The 19,767-nt window shown below is 43.6% G+C and overlaps 1 protein-coding gene across 1 annotated transcript in view; it reads right to left on the bottom strand.

Annotated features, from left to right (window-relative positions):
* Positions 1-854: 854 nt before the first annotated feature.
* LOC115478849 (unconventional myosin-VIIb-like) overlaps positions 855-19,767 on the bottom strand; it is an 84,785-nt gene continuing 65,872 nt past the window's right edge. The window contains exon 3 of the mRNA XM_030216480.1: positions 855-900. Within this exon, the coding sequence (XP_030072340.1) occupies positions 882-900 (19 nt within the window). The 3' untranslated portion in view covers positions 855-881. The remainder of the gene's footprint in view (positions 901-19,767) is intronic.

The following is a 19,767-nucleotide window of genomic DNA, read 5'->3' as shown; positions in this document are numbered from 1 at the left end:
CCCGGCACAGGCAGCTCCTTGTGACTCTGGGCAAGTCACTTAACCCTCCATTGCCCCATGTAAGCCGCATTGAGCCTGCCATGAGTGGGAAAGCGCGGGGTACAAATGTAACAAAAAAAAAAAAAGTCTGAAACAAAACACTGTGAACCTGACACTGACACTAGAGACACACCCTGCTTTATCCTGGTATAGCAGAGTTTAACCTAAGAATACATGTTACTTTTCCTTCTTATTCAAGGATCAATTAATTCTTCTGGATGGTTTCATTCCGAACTCTCCTTGCCACTGAAAGTCTAGGCGTTCTTGAAAAACAATGTGCTGAAAGTCCCGTATCAATGGGTAGCATAGAAGAAGAGGACAAATTATGTTACAGTGAACAGGATAAGAGCAACATAGATCACTGGATTCAGAAGAAGTAGGTCCCTTCAAAACATGCATAGCAGGAGGAATAATGACTAGAGCTTCAAAGTGTTAAGCAGTGACTGATGTAATGCAACCTACTCACAATAAAGTAATGGAACATTTTCCTCATGGGATAGGTTTATAAGTACACGCCTCTCAATAGATTGGCCTGTGATTGGGTATGTTATGCTTATCACTAAAAGAAAACTTAGGCCTTCACCAAGATGGACGCATTTCTGAAAGGTAAGGCACTACCTCATTAGTTCATTCTTTAGAGCTGTCACAGTGACATGTCTACTAGGTCCTGGCAGACCCAAGGGGGTGACCTCCCCCCCCCCCCCCCACCACACACACACAAAGAATAGGAATAAAGAAATTATGAGGGCATTCATATGCATCAGATTACTTGTTCTAGTATAGAAATATTCTTTAGTCAGGTTCTCTCTGTTCATACCTATCTCTAAGGCTGTGCTCTTTTCTTAGGGTAACAAGCTTATCCTGTGAAAAAGAAAAGAAAGAGTTAATTCATTTTAATTGAGTTAGTTCTGTATGTGGGCAGGCAGTTATTTAGCAGCATGGCCCTGTAGATTATACAGCTGATGTCTGCTGGTCAGTGGGAGTCCATGTGTCGGCTGTAGGACCTGAGACAATCTGGAAATCACATAAACAGCCTGTATAAATCTGTGGTCCATAAGATGGTGGAACACTGTGTATCTCCTAAGATGCCTGCCTTTCTCTCTGTGGAACAGAGTTTGCCCAACTCTGTAAAACAGCAAGGTAAGGTCATCACAAGTTCAGACAGCAATCCATCATAAGTTCTTATCTAATATTCCTCTTGTAAGCACAGTAACAGGGAGGAGCGAATAAGGATAGGACACAAGCCCTAGGACTATCATGTGCAAGATTTGTGGTTGGAGGTTGTGAGACTGGTTTTGCAGGAACAAGTAAAGCCAGATTTTGTTTTAAGATAAGGGGGGCAACAGTAGAGACAGCAGACCTGAGAATGGTCACGTACACACAGTTAGATAAATGTATAAAAGGAATGGTTTGTTACCTCAGAAATAGGAACTTTGCTAGCACTGAGTAGCGCTTTGCTTCTGGGTTTGTAGTTCCTCACACAGGAAGAAAGACTTTTTGCATTTACTACTTATGAATTGTAATTGGCAAAACAGCAATTAGATGTCTATTTTCCTATTTGTAATAAATAAGCTTCTATGATAAATTTATAATTGGCTAATGGTGTATCTCCTCCTGTGATCTTTAGACCAAATTAGTTTATCCAGGGAAATAAAAGCCTGAAGATTTTACTTTGAATCTTGCAGCCTGTCTGATAAAGAGCACAGGTATAGGGCTAAACAAGTGGTGACTCCTGACGTTTAGAGGGAATAGGTCTCTACAAAGACCTGGTTATCCCGCTGAATTTTCAGCGGAAGTCAGTCCTGTAGTGGCTGAAGGTAAGCCTGTTCTTAGTAGACAGTGGTATTAGGACAGCCAGGGTCGGTCCTAGGGTCTCTGGCGCCCCCCTGCAGACGATGAGTTGGCACCCGCGCGCCCCCCCAGCATCTCCTTTCTCTCTTCTCCCCCCCAGCATCTCCTTTCTCTCTTCTCCCACCCTGCCCCTGTCCAGCGATTCTCCTTTGTCCGAATCACCCCCATCCCCTGCCGCCCTTGGTGCTTTAAATCTTTTAATTTACCTCCATTCCAGCAGCCGCATCATTTGAAAGCCCTGCCCCGTCTCTAGCCTTCCCTCCCTTTGTGAGTTCGTTCCGCAGTCCCGCCCTCGAGGAAATGATGTCAGAAGGCGGGACTGCGGAACGAACTCAAGAAGGGAAGGAAGGCTAGAGACGGGGCAGGGCTTTCAAATGATGCGGCTGCTGGGATGGAGGTAAATTAAAAGATTTAAAGCACCAAGGGCGGCGCAGCGCCGTCCTTGAAGGCAGGCGCCCCCCTGTAGCACTTACCCCACTTACAGGGTTTGACCGGCCCTGAGGACAGCCTGTCCTTAGTAGATGGAGGTATTAGGATAGCCCATCCTTAGCAGACAGAAGCCTGTCTGCTGGACGGACGAAGGATATCCAGTCATGGTTCTGACTGAGGAAAGCCAGCTGAAGGGAACAAAGCTACTATTCCAAGTAGTTTTGCAGACGTCTGACTGTAAGGATTGTATATAAATATTTTCTTTTTATTATTTACTAGTAAAAAAGGCCCGCTTCTGACATAAATGAAATGGGCGCTAGCAAGGTTTTCCTCGGAGTGTGTATGTTTGAGAGAGTGTGTGTGAGAGTGACTGTTTGAGAGAAAGAGTGAATGTGCGAGTGTGTATGTGTGACAGAGAGAGAGTGAGACTGGGTGCAAGTGTGTCTGTGAGAGTGAGTGTGTGTGATTCCCCCTCCCCTGCCCCCCCTCCAGCCACCCAGCGATTCTCCTCTCTCCCCTGCCCCCCCCCCTCCAGCCACCCAGCGATTCTCCTCTCTCCCTTGCCCCCCTTCCAGTCACCCAGTGATTCTCCTGTCTCCCCTGCCCCTTCTCCAGCCAACCAGCGATTCTCCTCTCTTCCCTGCCCCCCTCCAGCCACCCAGTGATTCTCCTCTGTCCCCTGCCCCCCTCCAGCCACCCAGCGATTCTCCTCTCGCCTCCCCCTCCAGCCACCCAGCGATTCTCCTCTCTCCCCTGCCCCCCTTCAGCCTTTTTTCTAATAGTTCATATCATCATTTTCCCACACACATCTATCATTTCCTTCCCTATATTTTATGTTCTATCTCATATAGTTCATATCATCATTTTCCAATACACATCTGTCATTTCTCTGCTTAACAGTTCACAATCATATCATTTCCTTCCCTATATTTTATGTTCTCTCTCACATTTTATTAGTCCTAGTTTATGTTCTGCAAACGGTAATCATTCATCATTTTCTGCACTATCCCAAGTCTCCCGTCGACGTCACTGACATCATGTATTCACCCCGCCCCCTCTTTTGCCGCCCTTCTTTTCATTTAAATATCCTGACTCAGATCTAGTTTCCTCATTGCTGACACAGCGATATTTTTGTGGACATGATTCTCCTTTCAGGTATTCTTATATATATTTCTTCCATTCTTTCACAGTGCCACAGTGTTCACACCGCACCCGTCTTTTTCCGTTTCTTCATTCACACGCCGTATTTCTCAGCTGTTCCTCTCAGACATCACTTTGTTCTACGCATTCACATCCACACCGACTTCAGCTTTTATTTGTCCACGTTTCTCTCCTACACGTTCTTCCACTTCACCACTTTGCCTGTGCTGCTCGTTTACATTTTTTTTTATTTATTCCATTATATAATTTTACATTCATATCATATAAATGCTCAGAATTAGAAAATAATCAATAAGGAATCCCAATTGGGATTAAAGGAAATTAAATTTTTTATATTTGACCACAATCTTGGGGAGCAAGATCTGGGAAAAAAAGAAAAAGAAGAATAAAAGACGAAAAAAAGAGAGGCGAACACAAAATCAACCCGCTACAGTATACACAGCGTTATCTGTGTTAGAATTCAGGTTGGAACAACATCCTTTTCCTTTGACATTATAAACTCTGACATTTTCTTTGGGTCTAAGAAAAGGTAATTAACATTATTAATAGATATAAGACATCTACATGGATACTTTAAAACGTAGGTGCCTCCTAGTGCGAGCACTCTAGGTTTTAACATCATAAATTCTTTTCGTCTTTTCTGCGTGTCTTTATTTAGATCCGGAAAAATCTGTATCTTTTCACCCAAGAACGTGTCATTCAAATGTTTAAAATATAGTCTGAAAATGTTATTGTGATTGGATTCTAATGCGAATGAAACTAATAAGGTAGATCGATGAGTAACAACTTCCAGTGAACTTTCCAGGAGATCAGCTATATTGAGTCCAGGTTGAAGTTCCAAGCCTTGGGATTTAATTCCATGTATACTATGGGCTCGAGTAATAGGAGGAATAGCTTCTGTTGGAATTAGCAAGATTTCTCTAAGATATTTTTTCACCATATCAGTTGGAGACAGTACTGGAATTTGAGGAAAGTTTAAGAATCTTAAGTTATTCTTTCTGGCTTGGTTATCAAGATATTCTAGTTTTTTCACTAGAATATCCCTGTCTCTAATAATTGTTCCTGTTTGACTCTGTAAATCCTTAATCTCTCCACTTAATAGTGCAATCTTTCCTTCATTTTCATGTACTCTTGCTGTTATTGAATCCTGACTTTGTTTTAGTGAAGAAACTTCTTCGGTAAAAGTCTTTATAGCTTGGGAAAAGGTGGAGTTCAATCCCTGAATTGCCTCCCACAGATTGTCCATTGTGACTATAACGGGTTTTGTCAGTCCTCCAGCCCCCGAAGAAACAAACCCTATGTTAGTGGCAGGAATCGGATCACTCACCGTTCCACCTCCCAACATCGATGTTACAGGGGTTGAGGCATCAGCAGGCCCTCCTCCGGCTGCAATCAAGCTCAGCTCCTCAGGCATAGTTTGTTGCAGCAGTTCTGCCATCCTCAGTTTGCTTTCGGGTTGCGGTGGAATGGCCAGCAGGGGTGGACTCAATGACGCCGCTTCAACGCTGTGATCCGAGTAAACCTCGGATCCAACCAACGCGGGTGTTTGTTGTTCCTGCCTCCGAACTCCACAATCTTCCAGCGTCTGCTGGCGGTAAGCAGGACCCTCGGGGGTGGAAGAGACTGGTCGCCCGATTTTCCCCTTCCTCTTGCCCATATTCTCTAGGGGCAAAAAGAATCTCACTCGTCGGCGTTTGCTGGAGTAGGGAGCTCAGGAGCGCACATCCTCTCCCGACGCCATCTTGCCCCCCCCCGAAAATCTCGTTTACATTTTAATGTCTCCATTTGCACTGCTCACTTGCCACTTTTGTTTCTCTGCCTTTAAATTCGCATATCCTCTATGGCAGTGATGGCGAACCTTTCAGAGACCGAGTGCCCAAACAGCAACCCAAAATCTAATTATTTATCGCAAAGTGCCAACAGGGCAATTTAACTTGAATAACAGATGCCGGTACTCATTATGGGCGGGGTCACCACCCCACCTCTATGATAGCCACACCCCTTACACTAGCCATGGTGCATATAAACAGACATCATTGAAAATATTATACTAGTATAGGAGAAAAACATAACATGTTTTTTTTCATTATAAATCATTTCTGTAAGCTGTTACAGCTCCAGTATACCCAGTGCAAAATAAGACAGCAGATGTAAATTCTCAAATTGGACATATTCCAAACACTAAAATGAAAATAAAATGATTTTTTCTACCTTTGTTGTCTGGTGATTTTGTTTTTCTATCCATATTGGTCCTAGTCTCTGATTCTGCTGCTCTCTTAACTCCATTTCCAGGGCTTCCTTTCCATTTATTTCTTTACTTTCCTCCTTTCTTCTTCATTTCTTGCCCTCCATCCATACCCAGCAACCCTTCTCTCCCCTCCAGCCACCCATGTCCAGCCACCCTCCTCTCCCCCCTGCCCTCCCAGCACCAGGCAGGCCTCCCACCAAGCACCAGGCCTCCCTCCCTACCACCAAACACCCAGCATCAGGCCTCCCTCCCTCCCTCCCACCCAGCATCAGGCCTCTCTCCCTCCCACCAAACACCCAGCATCAGGCCTCCCTCCCTCCCAGCCAGCACCCAGCATCAGGCCTCCCACCCAGCACCCAGCCTCCCTCCCTCCCACCCACCCAGCACCAAGCCTCCCTCCCACCTAGCATCAGGCATGCCTCCCTCCCACCCAACATCAGGCCTCCTTCCCACCCAGCACCCAGCATCAGGCCACCCAGCACCAGGCCTGCCTCCCTCCCACCCAGCACCAGGGCCCCCCCCTCCGAGCACCAGGCCCCCCCTCCTCCGAAATGTAAAAGGCGTACCTGGTCGGGGTTAAGGCAGCGTTGGCAGTGGCAGCGAGAAGTGTGTTGTTTGCTCGATGTGCCTTCGGCCTTCCCTTCTGTCTCTCAAGCTCTGGTCCCACCCTTGCGGAAACAGGAAATGAGGGCTGGACCAGAGCTTGAGAGACAGAAGGGAAGGCCGAAGGCACACCGAGCAAACAACACACTTTTCGCTGCCGCTGCCGACGCTGCCTTAACCCCGACCAGGTATGCCTTTTAAATTTTGGAGGAGGGGGGGCCCTGGTGCTCAGAGGGAGGGAGGGCGGGCAGGCGGCCTGGTGCTCGGTGGGAGGGAGAACGGACGGACCAGCGACGGCACGCGGACCAGCGACGGCGCACGTGCTAACAGAGGGCTCTGCATGCCATCTCTGGCACGCGTGCCATAGGTTCGCCATCACTGCTCTATGGCATATAATTTCATGGCTCCTGACAGTTTCACTTCACTGCACTCTCCTTGCTGCTCTCCGCTGCCGTGCACAGCTCAGCGTGCACGCCCACTGAATGGTAGAGCCAATTGCCGCCGTGCACCCGCCCTCCCATCTGTGGTTTGTCAGTGCTGCGTTGACATCAATTCAGGAGATGGATACAGCCTTAGAGAGAGCACATATGCTTCAAGGCTTCACTTTCTCAGCTTCAGAACTTTAGAGGTGTGTTTTATTATATAGGATTTCCTTTTTCCTTATTGTATTTGGTTTGCTTATGGACCCTTTGTAAATTTTAGGATTGTAATATAATGAGTGCAAATAAGAAAGATTTAATACCTGTAGGTTGGGTATATCCTGTTCATCCTTTATTGGCTAAGGATAGTAAATCGTACAATGTCAAATGTCATAAATTGCCAAAGTCTAACTCTTTCTTGTCCTGGTACAAAGAGGGATCTTTACTGTCCCATTGTTAGGCTTGTTGAGAGCCTTGGATAATTGTAAGGGGGTAAATATTCAACACAGCATTAATTACTGTTTGAACTTTGGAATAAAATGAGAAAGAATCCTGGAGGGTTTACTGAAGGGAGAGGGAGACCATTTGTCCAGGTTTCTTGAGGCTTCACTTAGTAGTGTAAATAGGAATATATTTTTTTAAGTTGCAGGCAGTCTATGTCAATTGGTAAGTATTGTGATTGTTACAGCATTTATAAGTGAGAATAAGAGAGAACTTTTTTGTGTACTAAACATTTATTTTTTTCAGTTGATCTAGGGATAGCAAAGTCATTTCTTTTTGAACATTCTTTTTCTTGCTTCCCAGCAGGGGTTGTTTGGATTGAGAGCAGAGATAAGTTCTTTCCTTTGTTCTCCTTTCACAAGCATGCAGTTGGCATAAATGAATTACAGCTTGTGAGGGACAGTGAGGTGCCCTTTGAGCAGAAAGTTTATTTACCAACATTCTTTTGTAAATTGCCTTGTCTTAAGTTAAGTGACAGAAACTTCACTTCTGTTTGAGAGCACTATTTTGCTACCCCCTTTGAATTGTGCAACTCTGTTTGGCTATTAATTATGTTCTGCAGTGAACTTCCTCTGGTTCAGTGCCCTTGTCCCCGTTATGATTTTTTCTTACTCGAGTCTCATGGGACTATTAGGCTGTGACTATTACTGGTGATTTAATTGCATTTTATATTTAAATTACACTAATATTTTTTCTTGTACAGCATGGGGAATATCATTTTGAAGGGGCACTTTTGTTGTCTTATACATTGTCGTGTATTTATTTATTTATTGCACTTGTACCCCACATTTTCCCACCTATTTGCAGGCTCAATGTGGCTTACAAAGACCTGTTATGGCATAGCCATTCCAGGGTAGCAGACACAATTGGTGTTACAAAAGATCAAGGGTGACAAAAAGATCTAGGCAAACAGTAATAGAGATGACTTTCTGAATGAGGGTGGAGTGGTGAGGTGATATAGTTAGGCTATGGGTTCTCGTGGTAAGCCTTGTTGAAGAGGTAGGTTTTCAGAGATTTGCGAAAGTTAGTTATTTCATTAATTGTTTTCAAGTTAGTTGGTAGTGCATTCCACAGCTGCGTGCTCATATAGGAAAAGCTGGTCGCATGTGTTAGTTTGTATTTTAGTCCTTTGCAGCTGGGGAAGTGTAAATTAAGGAATGTGCGAGCTGATTTTTATGCATTTCTGGGAGGGAGGTCCACGAGGTTTAGCATGTAGGTTGGGGCATCGCCATGAATGATTTTATGAACAATCGTGCAGATCTTGAACACGGTGCGTTCTTTAAATGGGAGCCAGTGAAGTTTCTCTCTTAGGGGTTTTGCGCTTTCATATTTTGTTTTTCCAAATATGAGTCTGGCTGCAGTATTCTGGGCTGTTTGAAGTTTCTTGATAGTCTGTTCTTTGCAGCCAGCGTAGAGTGCGTTGCAGTAGTCCAAGTGACTTAGCACCATTGACTGTACCAGGTTGCGAAAAATGGATCTTGGGAAGAAAGGTTTTACTCTTTTGAGGTTCCACATAGAATGGAACATTTTCTTAGTTGTATTCTTCACGTGGGTTTTGAGTGTGAGATTTCGGTCGATGGTAACTCCAAGAATTTTCAGGTTGTTTGAGACGGGAAGGGAAAAGTTTGGTGTAGTTATGGTGGTAAATTCAGTTGTATTATGTTGTGAGGTGATTATAAGACATTGTGTTTTTTCTGCATTAAGTTTTAGCTGGAATGCATCCGCCCAGGAGTGCATGATTTGGAAACTTTGGTTGATCTCATTGGTGATTTCCTATAGATCATGTTTGAACGGGATATAGATCGTGACATCATCTGCATATATGTAGGGGTTGAGGTTTTGATTGGCTAGTAGCTTGGCTAAGGGTGTCATCATTAGGTTGAAGGGGGTTGGTGAGAGGGGGGATCCTTGGGGGACTCCACAGTCAGGTGTCCATGGGGCTGATATGTCCGCGTTCGTTATTACTTGGTATGATCTTGTGGTCAGGTATCCTTTAAACCAGTTAAGAACGTTACCTCCAATTCCAAAGTATTCTAGGATATCAAACATATAAACGGCAAGTGACCGACTCACCAGCAAATGCGCAGTAGAGTCAGAACGCTGAGAGTGTAGAAGTCCAAGCCCCGCCTCCACCAGCAGTACAGCCCAATAGGGAAGAGGGCTTGGACATGGGCGTGGAAATCGGAGGAGGAGGGAGCAGGGAGGGAAGGAGGGGGTGGAACTGAGGGAAACAGACGCTGGGGGGAGGGCAGGGGAGAGAGCAGGGTTGGTGGAAAGGGGGAGGCCATAGGAAAACAAAAAACTAGCCCGCTGTTACGGGCTTAACGGCTAGTGTAGTAATATTCCATGGTTGACCAGGTCGAAGGCACTGGACATGTCAAATTGTAGGAGAAGTATGTTATTGCCAGTTGCAATTGTTTGTTTAAATTTATTCATTACAGTCACTAGTACTGTTTCAGTGCTGTGATTCGACCGAAATCCTGATTGAGATTCGTGAAGAATTGAGTATTTATTTAGGTAGTTAGTGAGTTGTTTTGTCACTAAACCTTCCATAAGTTTGGTTATCAGTGGGATAGATGCTACTGGGCGATAGTTAAGTACATAAGTACATAAGTAGTGCCATACTGGGAAAGACCAAAGGTCCATCTAGCCCAGCATCCTGTCACCGACAGTGGCCAATCCAGGTCAAGGGCACCTGGCACGCTCCCCAAACGTAAAAACATTCCAGACAAGTTATACCTAAAAATGAGGAATTTTTCCAGTCCATTTAATAGCGGTCTATGGACTTGTCCTTTAGGAATCTATCTAACCCCTTTTTAAACTCCGTCAAGCTAACCGCCCGTACCACGTTCTCCGGCAATGAATTCCAGAGTCTAATTACACGTTGGGTGAAGAAAAATTTTCTCCGATTCGTTTTAAATTTACCACACTGTAGCTTCAACTCATGCCCTCTAGTCCTAGTATTTTTGGATAGCGTGAACAGTCGCTTCACATCCACCCGATCCATTCCACTCATTATTTTATACACTTCTATCATATCTCCCCTCAGCCGTCTCTTCTCCAAGCTGAAAAGCCCTAGCCTTCTCAGCCTCTCTTCGTAGGAAAGTCGTCCCATCCCCACTATCATTTTCGTCGCCCTTCGCTGTACCTTTTCCAATTCTACTATATCTTTTTTGAGATACGGAGACCAGTACTGAACACAATACTCCAGGTGCGGTCGCACCATGGAGCGATACAACGGCATTATAACATCCGCACACCTGGACTCCATACCCTTCTTAATAACACCCAACATTCTATTCGCTTTCCTAGCCGCAGCAGCACACTGAGCAGAAGGTTTCAGCGTATCATCGACGACGACACCCAGATCCCTTTCTTGATCCGTAACTCCTAACGCGGAACCTTGCAAGACGTAGCTATAATTCGGGTTCCTCTTACCCACATGCATCACTTTGCACTTGTCAACATTGAACTTCATCTGCCACTTGCACGCCCATTCTCCCAGTCTCGCAAGGTCCTCCTGTAATCGTTCACATTCCTCCTGCGACTTGACGACCCTGAATAATTTTGTGTCATCGGCGAATTTAATTACCTCACTAGTTATTCCCATCTCTAGGTCATTTATAAATACATTAAAAAGCAACGGACCCAGCACAGACCCCTGCGGGACCCCACTAACTACCCTCCTCCACTGAGAATACTGGCCACGCAATCCTACTCTCTGCTTCCTATCTTTCAACCAGTTCTTAATCCATAATAATACCCTACCTCCGATTCCATGACTCTGCAATTTCTTCAGGAGTCTTTCGTGCGGCACTTTGTCAAACGCCTTCTGAAAATCCAGATATACAATATCAACCGGCTCCCCATTGTCCACATGTTTGCTTACCCCCTCAAAAAAATGCATTAGATTGGTGAGGCAAGACTTCCCTTCACTAAATCCGTGCTGACTTTGTCTCATCAGTCCATGTTTTTGTATATGCTCTGCAATTTTATTCTTAATAATAGCCTCCACCATCTTGCCCGGCACCGACGTCAGACTCACCGGTCTATAATTTCCCGGATCTCCTCTGGAACCTTTCTTAAAAATCGGAGTAACATTGGCTACCCTCCAGTCTTCCGGTATTACACTCGATTTTAGGGACAGATTGCATATTTCTAACAGTAGCTCCGCAAGTTCATTTTTTAGTTCTATTAATACTCTGGGATGAATACCATCAGGTCCCGGTGATTTACTACTCTTCAGCTTGCTGAACTGACCCATTACATCCTCCAAGGTTACAGAGAATTTGTTTAGTTTCTCCGACTCCCCCGCTTCAAATATTCTTTCCGGCACCGGTGTCCCCCCCAAATCCTCCTCGGTGAAGACCGAAGCAAAGAATTCATTTAATTTCTCCGCTACGGCTTTGTCCTCCTTGATCGCCCCTTTAACACCATTTTCGTCCAGCGGCCCAACCGACTCTTTGGCCGGTTTCCTGCTTTTAATGTATCTAAAAAAGTTTTTACTATGTATTTTTGCTTCCAACGCTAATTTCTTCTCAAAGTCCTTTTTTGCCCTCCTTATCTCCGCTTTGCATTTGGCTTGGCATTCCTTATGATCTATCCTGTTACTTTCAGTTGGTTCTCTTCTCCACTTTCTGAAGGATTGTTTTTTGGCTCTAATGATTTCCTTTATCTTACTGTTTAGCCACGCCGGCTGACGTTTAGTCTTTTTTCCCTTTTTTCTAATACGTGGAATATATTTGTCCTGAACCTCCAGGATGGTGTTTTTAAACAGCATCCACGCCTGATGCAAGTTTTTTACTCTGCGAGCTGCTCCTTTCAGTCTTTTTTTCACCATTTTTCTCATTTTGTCGTAATCACCCTTTCTATAGTTAAACGCTAGCGTACTTGATTTCCTAGTTTCACTTCCTTCAATGCCAATATCAAAACCGATCATATTATGATCACTGTTATCAAGCGGCCCTCGTATCGTTACCCCCTGCACTAGATCATGAGCACCACTAAGGACTAAGTCTAGTATTTTTCCTTCTCTTGTCGGCTCCTGAACTAGCTGTTCCATGAAGCTGTCCTTGATTTCATCAAGAAATTTTATGTCCCTTGCGTGTACAGATGTTACATTACCCCAGTCTATATGCGGGTAATTGAAATCCCCCATTATTATTGTGTTGCCCAGTTTGTTTGCGTCCCTGATTTCCTTTAACATTTCCGCATCCGTCTGTTCGTCTTGGCCAGGCGGACGGTAGTACACTCCTATCACTATCCTTTTCCCCTTTGCACATGGAATTTCAATCCACAGTGATTCCAAGGAGTGTTTTGCTTCCTGCAGAATTTTCAATCTATTTGATTCAAGGCTCTCGTTAATATACAATGCTACCCCTCCACCAATCCGATTCACCCTATCACTACGATATAATTTGTACCCCGGTATGACAGTGTCCCACTGGTTATCCTCCTTCCACCAGGTCTCAGAGATGCCTATTATATCTAATTTTTCATTTAGTGCAATATATTCTAACTCCCCCATCTTATTTCTTAGGCTCCTGGCATTCGCATATAGACATTTCAAACTATGTTTGTTGTTCCTAAGTACATCATGCTTAGTACTTGACAGTATTAATTGGCAATCTTTTGTCTGATTTTTATTGTTATTTAAAGATACCCGATCTACTACAATCTCTTTTGCAACCTCACTATCAGGATACTCTATCTTCCCTGTTATGGTGATATCTTTGAAGGATACCTTATCCCGAACCATGCTCTTTTGAGCGACTGTCGGCCTTCCCCCCATTTCTAGTTTAAAAGCTGCTCTATCTCCTTCTTAAACGCCGATGCCAGCAGCCTGGTCCCACTCTGGTTAAGATGGAGCCCATCCTTTCGGAATAGGCTCCCCCTTCCCCAGAATGTTGCCCAGTTCCTAACAAATCTAAAGCCCTCCTCCCTGCACCATCGTCTCATCCACGCATTGAGACTCTGGAGCTCTGCCTGTCTCTTGGGCCCTGCGCGTGGCACAGGTAGCATTTCAGAAAATGCTACCCTGGAGGATCTGGATTTCAGCTTTCTACCTAAGAGCCTAAATTTTGCTTCCAGAACCTCTCTCCCACATTTTCCTATGTCATTGGTACCCACATGTACCAAGACAGCGGACTCCTCCCCAGCACTATCTAGAATCCTATCTAGGTGACACGTGAGGTCCGCCACCTTCGCACCAGGCAGGCAAGTCACCAGGCGATCCTCACGTCCACCAGCCACCCAGCTATCTATATGCCTAATGATCGAATCACCAAGTACAACAGCTGTCCTAACCTTTCCCTCCCGGGCAACATTTGGAGATATATCCTCGGTGCGAAAGGATAATACATCCCCTGGTGGGCAGGTCCTGGCTACAGGAGTACTTCCTACTTCACCAGGGTGATGCTCTCCTTCTAGGAGACCTCCCTCCTCCAAGGTAGCACAGGGGCTACCTGACTGGAGGTGGGACTTCTCTACAACATCCCTGTAGGTCTCCTCTATGTACCTCTCTGTCTCCCTCAGCTCCATCAAGTCTGCTACTCTAGCCTCAAGAGAACGGACACGTTCTCTGAGAGCTAGGAGCTCTTTGCATCGGGCACACACATATGACACCTCACCAATTGGGAGATAATCATACATGTGACACTCAATGCAAAAGACTGGATAGCACCCCTCTCGCTGCTGGACTGCTGACTCCATCTTAGTGTTTTTTGAGTTTTTCCGTAATTTAAAACTTGCTAAAGTATTAAGGATATCAGCCTATCACTAACTTACAGTTCCTCCTTTAAACCCCAATCTTCAAGTTCCGAAAGCACAAGCAAAATTTGTTCACTTACCAGAGAAATATCCTCTTCTCCCAGAACTTATTAGAAGGAAAGCTTTCGGCGCGCGGCACCTTGAGCAGAGGCCCCGAGTGGATCGGAACGGACCTGGGAGTCACTCTGGCGAAGGCTCCGAGGATATGCAGATGAGCTGCAAGTCCTCCACGGCACCTGAGAAGGCAACCGGTGAGAGAGCTGGGCACCTCTCAACCAAGAAAAGGCTTACCAGGGGTTAGGCCGAAGCCAGCATTCCTCCCCCTGAGGGTCACCTGATCCTGGCTAAGAAGTACCTGGTAGTTGGTTAGGTCATTTGTACTTTTCTTTGTGTCTTTAGGTAAAGGTGTGAGTAGAATGCTTCCTTTATCCTTTGGGAAGAGGCCATTTTGTAGCATGTAGTTCAGGTGCCTCGTGAGGTCTGTTTTGAGTTGTTGGGGGGCCGATCTTATAAGGTTAATAGGGCAAGTGTCTAGTTTGCATTGCGACTTGGTGTATCTTCCCAGCAATTGGGTGATGTTGTCAATCGAGAGTGTGTCAAAGTTTGTCCATGATCGGTCTGCTGGATATTCCCCGGGTATTGGATCTAGGCACTCAAGGAGGTTTGCATAATCAGTTGTGTTCATAGGTATCGTGAGTCGTAGCTTTGTAATTTTCTCTTTGAAGTAATTCGCAAGATTGGTTGCTGATGGGGTATCTATGTTGTTAGAAGTAACCGGTGTAGTATTTAGTAGTTTATTTACGAGTTGGAAAAGTTTATGTGTGTCCTTGTAGTTTGGTCCGATTATAGTTTTGTAATGTGATCTTTTAGTTTGTCTAATGGCGTATTTGTATTTTCTTTGTAGTTGTTTCCAGTCGTTGAGTGTAGAGTCGTCCTTTTTCTTATTCCATGCTCGTTCTAATCTTCTGACTTGTGTTTTTAGTTCTTTCAGTTCTTCATTAAACCATGGTATTGAGTTTTTTCTGTGTGAGGTTCTGGTTTGAAGTGGTGCTATGTTGTCTAATATGATTTTGCATCTGTTGTCCCATTCAAGAAGAAATAGGGGTGAGTCTATTGGTACTGTCCCTTCGTAGTTGTAGAATTGTTGCCAGAATGTTAGCGGGTCAATTTTGCCTCGCGTGGTGTAGGTTTGTTGTTCTTGTTTATGTTGTGAGTCTTTTGTTTGCCAGTGAAGGGAAAGGTTTGTTTTGTAGTGATCAGACCATGGTACAGCTGTCCATTTTGTATCTATTAGTGCGAGGTTTAATTCTGGTGAGAATTTGTATGTGATGATATCTAGTGTGTGTCCTTTAACATGGGTAGGTTGCATATTTGGCCAGTGAATCCCCCATAATTGGAGGAAGTCTTTGCAATCACATACGTTTGTTAGGTTAGAATCTTCAAGGTGGAGGTTGATGTCACCTGCTATGAGAAGGTTTTGGGTGGAAACACATGTGTTCGATATGAAATCCATAAAATGCGTTTGGCAATCTTGCCAGTTGCCTGGTGGTCTATAAAACAGGATAAGGTCCAGATGGTCGCGTAGGGTTGGGTGGTTGATTCTAACTGAAGCTATTTCATGTTGGGGAAGTATGGACTCAGCTGTTGTTGTGACGGTGAATTGGGATCTATAGATTATAGCTATGCCTCTGCCTTTTTCCATTCCTTGTCCAGTGGATAATTTTGTACCCTGGTGGGCATATCTCTAAAATTATGGGATCTTTGAAGTCATGGATCCATGTTTCGCTAATAAGTAGGAAATCGAGATTGTCTGTTGTGATCCAATTGGTTAGTGTCGTAGTTTTGTTAACTACAGATTTGGCATTTATATAACCCATTTGTATTAGTTGATGAGGTTCAGTTGGGTTCGAAGTTGTGATGATTTTTATTAGTTGTCTATCCTCTTGGTATTTGAGTTTGTTGTGTCCCTCCTTTCTTTTCTGTTGGTTGTATCCATAGGTGGTAGGTTTTCCATTCCATTTTTTAATCTTTTGGGTAGTTGTGTTGTTTATGGGTTGTGTGCATGGTTTATGTTATGTGGGTATATTATTGTCTGTGAGAGGGGTTGTCAGTGTGTGGTGGATTAGGGAAAGACAATAAAAGATTAGGAGTAGTTTATTAGTGTTCATGTTGGTGATAGTTTGTGTAGTGCAGCAGGAGCGTATGTGAGTAAGTGATCAGCCGTGCAGAACAGTGGTGATTGATTAATATTTACAGACAATTGAGTAGTGCAATGTGCATACTTGCCGGCCGCAATGCAATTCAGTGTATTACAGAATAGAGCAGAGGAAGTGGTTAAGGTCAGTTATAGCCGTTTACACAATTCACATAATAATTCATTATGGTGCTATGAGATACATGGAAAGCATTTAAGAAGCATTTGTAGGTTTAAAGTCATCAAATAATTCAATAATTTCAGTGATACTGTGATTTTATCCTGCAGTATAATGCTATGAGATACATAGAAAGCATTTAAGAAGCATAGGAAGCATTTAAAAGGCATTTGAGATACACAGAAAGCATTTAAGAAGCATTTGTAGGTTTGGTCGTTAAACAGTTCAGTGTTCCAGTAATTCTGTGATTTTATTCTGCATAAATTGACTAAAATTCTGAACTATAAAGTTTTTTTTCCAAGAAGTCATTAAACATACAACCAGTCAGGGGTGCGACCTCCAACCTGTTGTTACCAGTTCATTCTCCACCAATTAATATGTTGGAAGAAATGATTTATTTTGGGGAAAATAGCTCTAGAGCAACTCGCCACTGCTTATAATTTAAGAGCAGGTGCTGTATTTATATTGATTTCTCCACCAATCACCAAAGGTGATAATTGCAATAAATTAAATATATTAAGTATATATATACTCAGAACACAAAGAGACCATATTTTTAGCTTCAAAAAGATTGATTTAATATACAATTGTACACGAGAGGTAGGTTTTAAGAGATCCTTACAGGTAATCTGTGCTTAAAATAGAACAAAGTAGCAGGTAGGTTAACTTACAAGTCCTTGTTACAAGCTTGCTGTGGTCCAGCTGATTGATGAGCACATGGTTAGGACAGGAGCAGGGCTTCTGCAGTGAATGGATCCGAGTTGCTTGCAGTTGAAGAGAATCTGAGTCTTGCTTGCAGTTGAAGAGAATCTGAATCTTGGGGAAACAGCTTTTGCTTTTATACCTTGCAGCTGCAGGAGGGTATGCCATGTGGATCTTTGCTGGCTTCCTGGTTTTTTGCACACGACCCCTGAGCATTTGCAAAGCATTGTGGTATCTTGGTCTCATGTCTGCACACGACCCCTGAGTCCTGGTATGACATCACGAGACTTAGTCTGGATTTTGCTGGCAAATGTCTTTTGATGTCCTGTTCAGTCTCTGGGGCAGATACACATTACAAGTCCTTCCTTTCTGCACATGTCTGGAAGCTGATGGGAGGGGCAGGTATACCTTTGACAAGCAAATGTCCTGTTTACGCTTCTCCTGAGTTCTTTGTGTCCACCTTAGTCCATCTTTTGTTAGGTGGGAGGACAGAGGAATAGAGTCAATTTAAAACTTTAAAGCAGTCTTAAGTCTTTTGTTTAAGGAATGAGAAAAGGCAAGGTGAGGCCCCAAAGGGGGAGGGAAGAGGGCTTTTGGAATGAGACTATTTTCTCTGCTGCAGTGTCAAATATATATTTTTAAATGATACACAAATATATTGGTGTATATATATAATCCAGCAAATATGCTACATATTTCAGTAATAAACTGATACCATTACATTCCCTCTCTTGGCTCCGAGTGAAAATAAATTTTTAATATATTGGAATGAGGAGCCATAAAATGAACTATAAAAGCTAAAATTAAAAAAAACAACTCTAACCTCGTACAGTAGCATAATTCAAAAGAATAATAGCAAAGATACTGAACTGTTTACATGGGCATGTGTATTGGGAGAGGTGAATCTTTTAATAATGGACATTGAACAGACTGGACCGTGCAGGTATTTTTCCTGCCGTCATCTACTATGTCACATCACTATGAATCTTGGAATATGTCCTTAGCTGGAATATGACTGTTATAAAGCAAAAAGACTCATCATTATTACTTTTTTTTTTTTTTTTTTTATATCATTTTTATTAATGACCAAAAGGTACAGGTGACAATAAAGTGGAAAAAAAAACATTGCATTACAAGTGTGTTCCAATAATCTAATTACATCCATGTTCAACCTGGTCATTTATAATTTTTGCTTTCATAATGTGCCTATCTAACCTCCCCCCCTCCCACCTCCCACCCACCCTCCACCCTGCAAGCTTACCCATTCAGAATTCTACTGCGAGCCATGGGAGTCAAGGTATCCCAGAACAATAACCAACATTGTAATAGTCGATCTCCTTTCGGGGATGCTAAGTCATTTATTTCCCTACGTTCTAGAGCTCCTAGGGAGATCATAAGGGATCGCCACCGTGGCATGGAAGGGGGTTCCGATGAAATCCAATTCAATAAAATCGTTTTCTTTCCCATAGCAGTCGCCCTGCGTAGGAACGGTAACATACCCCTCCTTCGGTTCCCTCTCACCTTATATTTGTCAAATAAAAGGGTAGGTAAGGGGCACCACTGCAACCCCCAGATACTCGAGACGAATGCACAAAGCTGTGTCCAGAAGACACGGACCTGGGGGCACAACCAGAACATATGTCCCAAATGCGCCCCAGTTCCCGCACACTTAGGGCAGTCATCCAAAGGTCTTAAGGCAGCTCTAAACGCTCTATGTGGCGAAATATACATTCTCATGTTAAATTTATATTGGGATTCCTGCAGTGTCACCTCTCTAAAGGTCTTATACCCCATTGCCAAATTAGCCTGTACCATCACTCCAGTAATAGAACAGCCCAAGTCTCTAGTCCAGGCCCCAGCAATCTGATCATATGATATCTCCGGGCAAAGCTCTTTGAGTTTAAAATGATAGAATTTTAGAGGAACCGAAAGCTGCGCCTCCAAATCTAGCAAATCTGTAATATCATTATTACTTTTGTTTACTCATGACTTACATTTAGGTAGCTAGGGTTAAGTTTTCTGTGGTCAGTTTCATTAGGCTTCCATTCAGTCAGGTGGCAGAGTATGGCTTTGCTCTGGTTTAAAATAGGATTGCAAGTACACTTTATATGACTTCAGCCACACAAGCGTCATTTTGCTCTATTTCCAGAGACCACCTCTTTTTGTGTCACCTGCTCAGGGGCATAGGCTGCTCCCAAGTTTGTGCCACAGGATATCTTACCCAGTATGCTAGCCAAATCAATAGCATGAGAGTGCGCAATTGACCAATTTACCACCGCAATGGGGTGGAACAATCTATTCAGTCATATTTTCAGCGTTTGACATTCCAAGGAAAAATATTCTATGAATGTTTCCTAACACTGTGAATGTTTCCCTATATTCTCTATTTCAGAGGCTAACTGAGGTATTCACAGCAGTGATACATAAGCAAGGGTGTAAATGTGGAGCTATTATACTACTGTTTCATTAGAAACAAGAAAGACATATGTAGGCAATTAAAATAATTTCCTAGGTTACTATTACACACAAAATAATTATTCTATCAATCCTATGCAATAATATTTACTTAATCATTGACCAAATAAACAAAAACAGAGTCATGGTATAGTGCCATGAACTACCTTTCAGAGAGAAACTTTTTATTCTTCAGAGAGAAACCTTTTATGGGTATTGA

The sequence above is a fragment of the Microcaecilia unicolor genome, chromosome 10, assembly GCF_901765095.1.
Source record: "Microcaecilia unicolor chromosome 10, aMicUni1.1, whole genome shotgun sequence".
Classification (NCBI taxonomy): Eukaryota; Metazoa; Chordata; class Amphibia; order Gymnophiona; family Siphonopidae; genus Microcaecilia; species Microcaecilia unicolor.
Note: the sequence above shows the minus strand (reverse complement) of the source record. Positions and strands in the feature narration are given on the sequence as shown.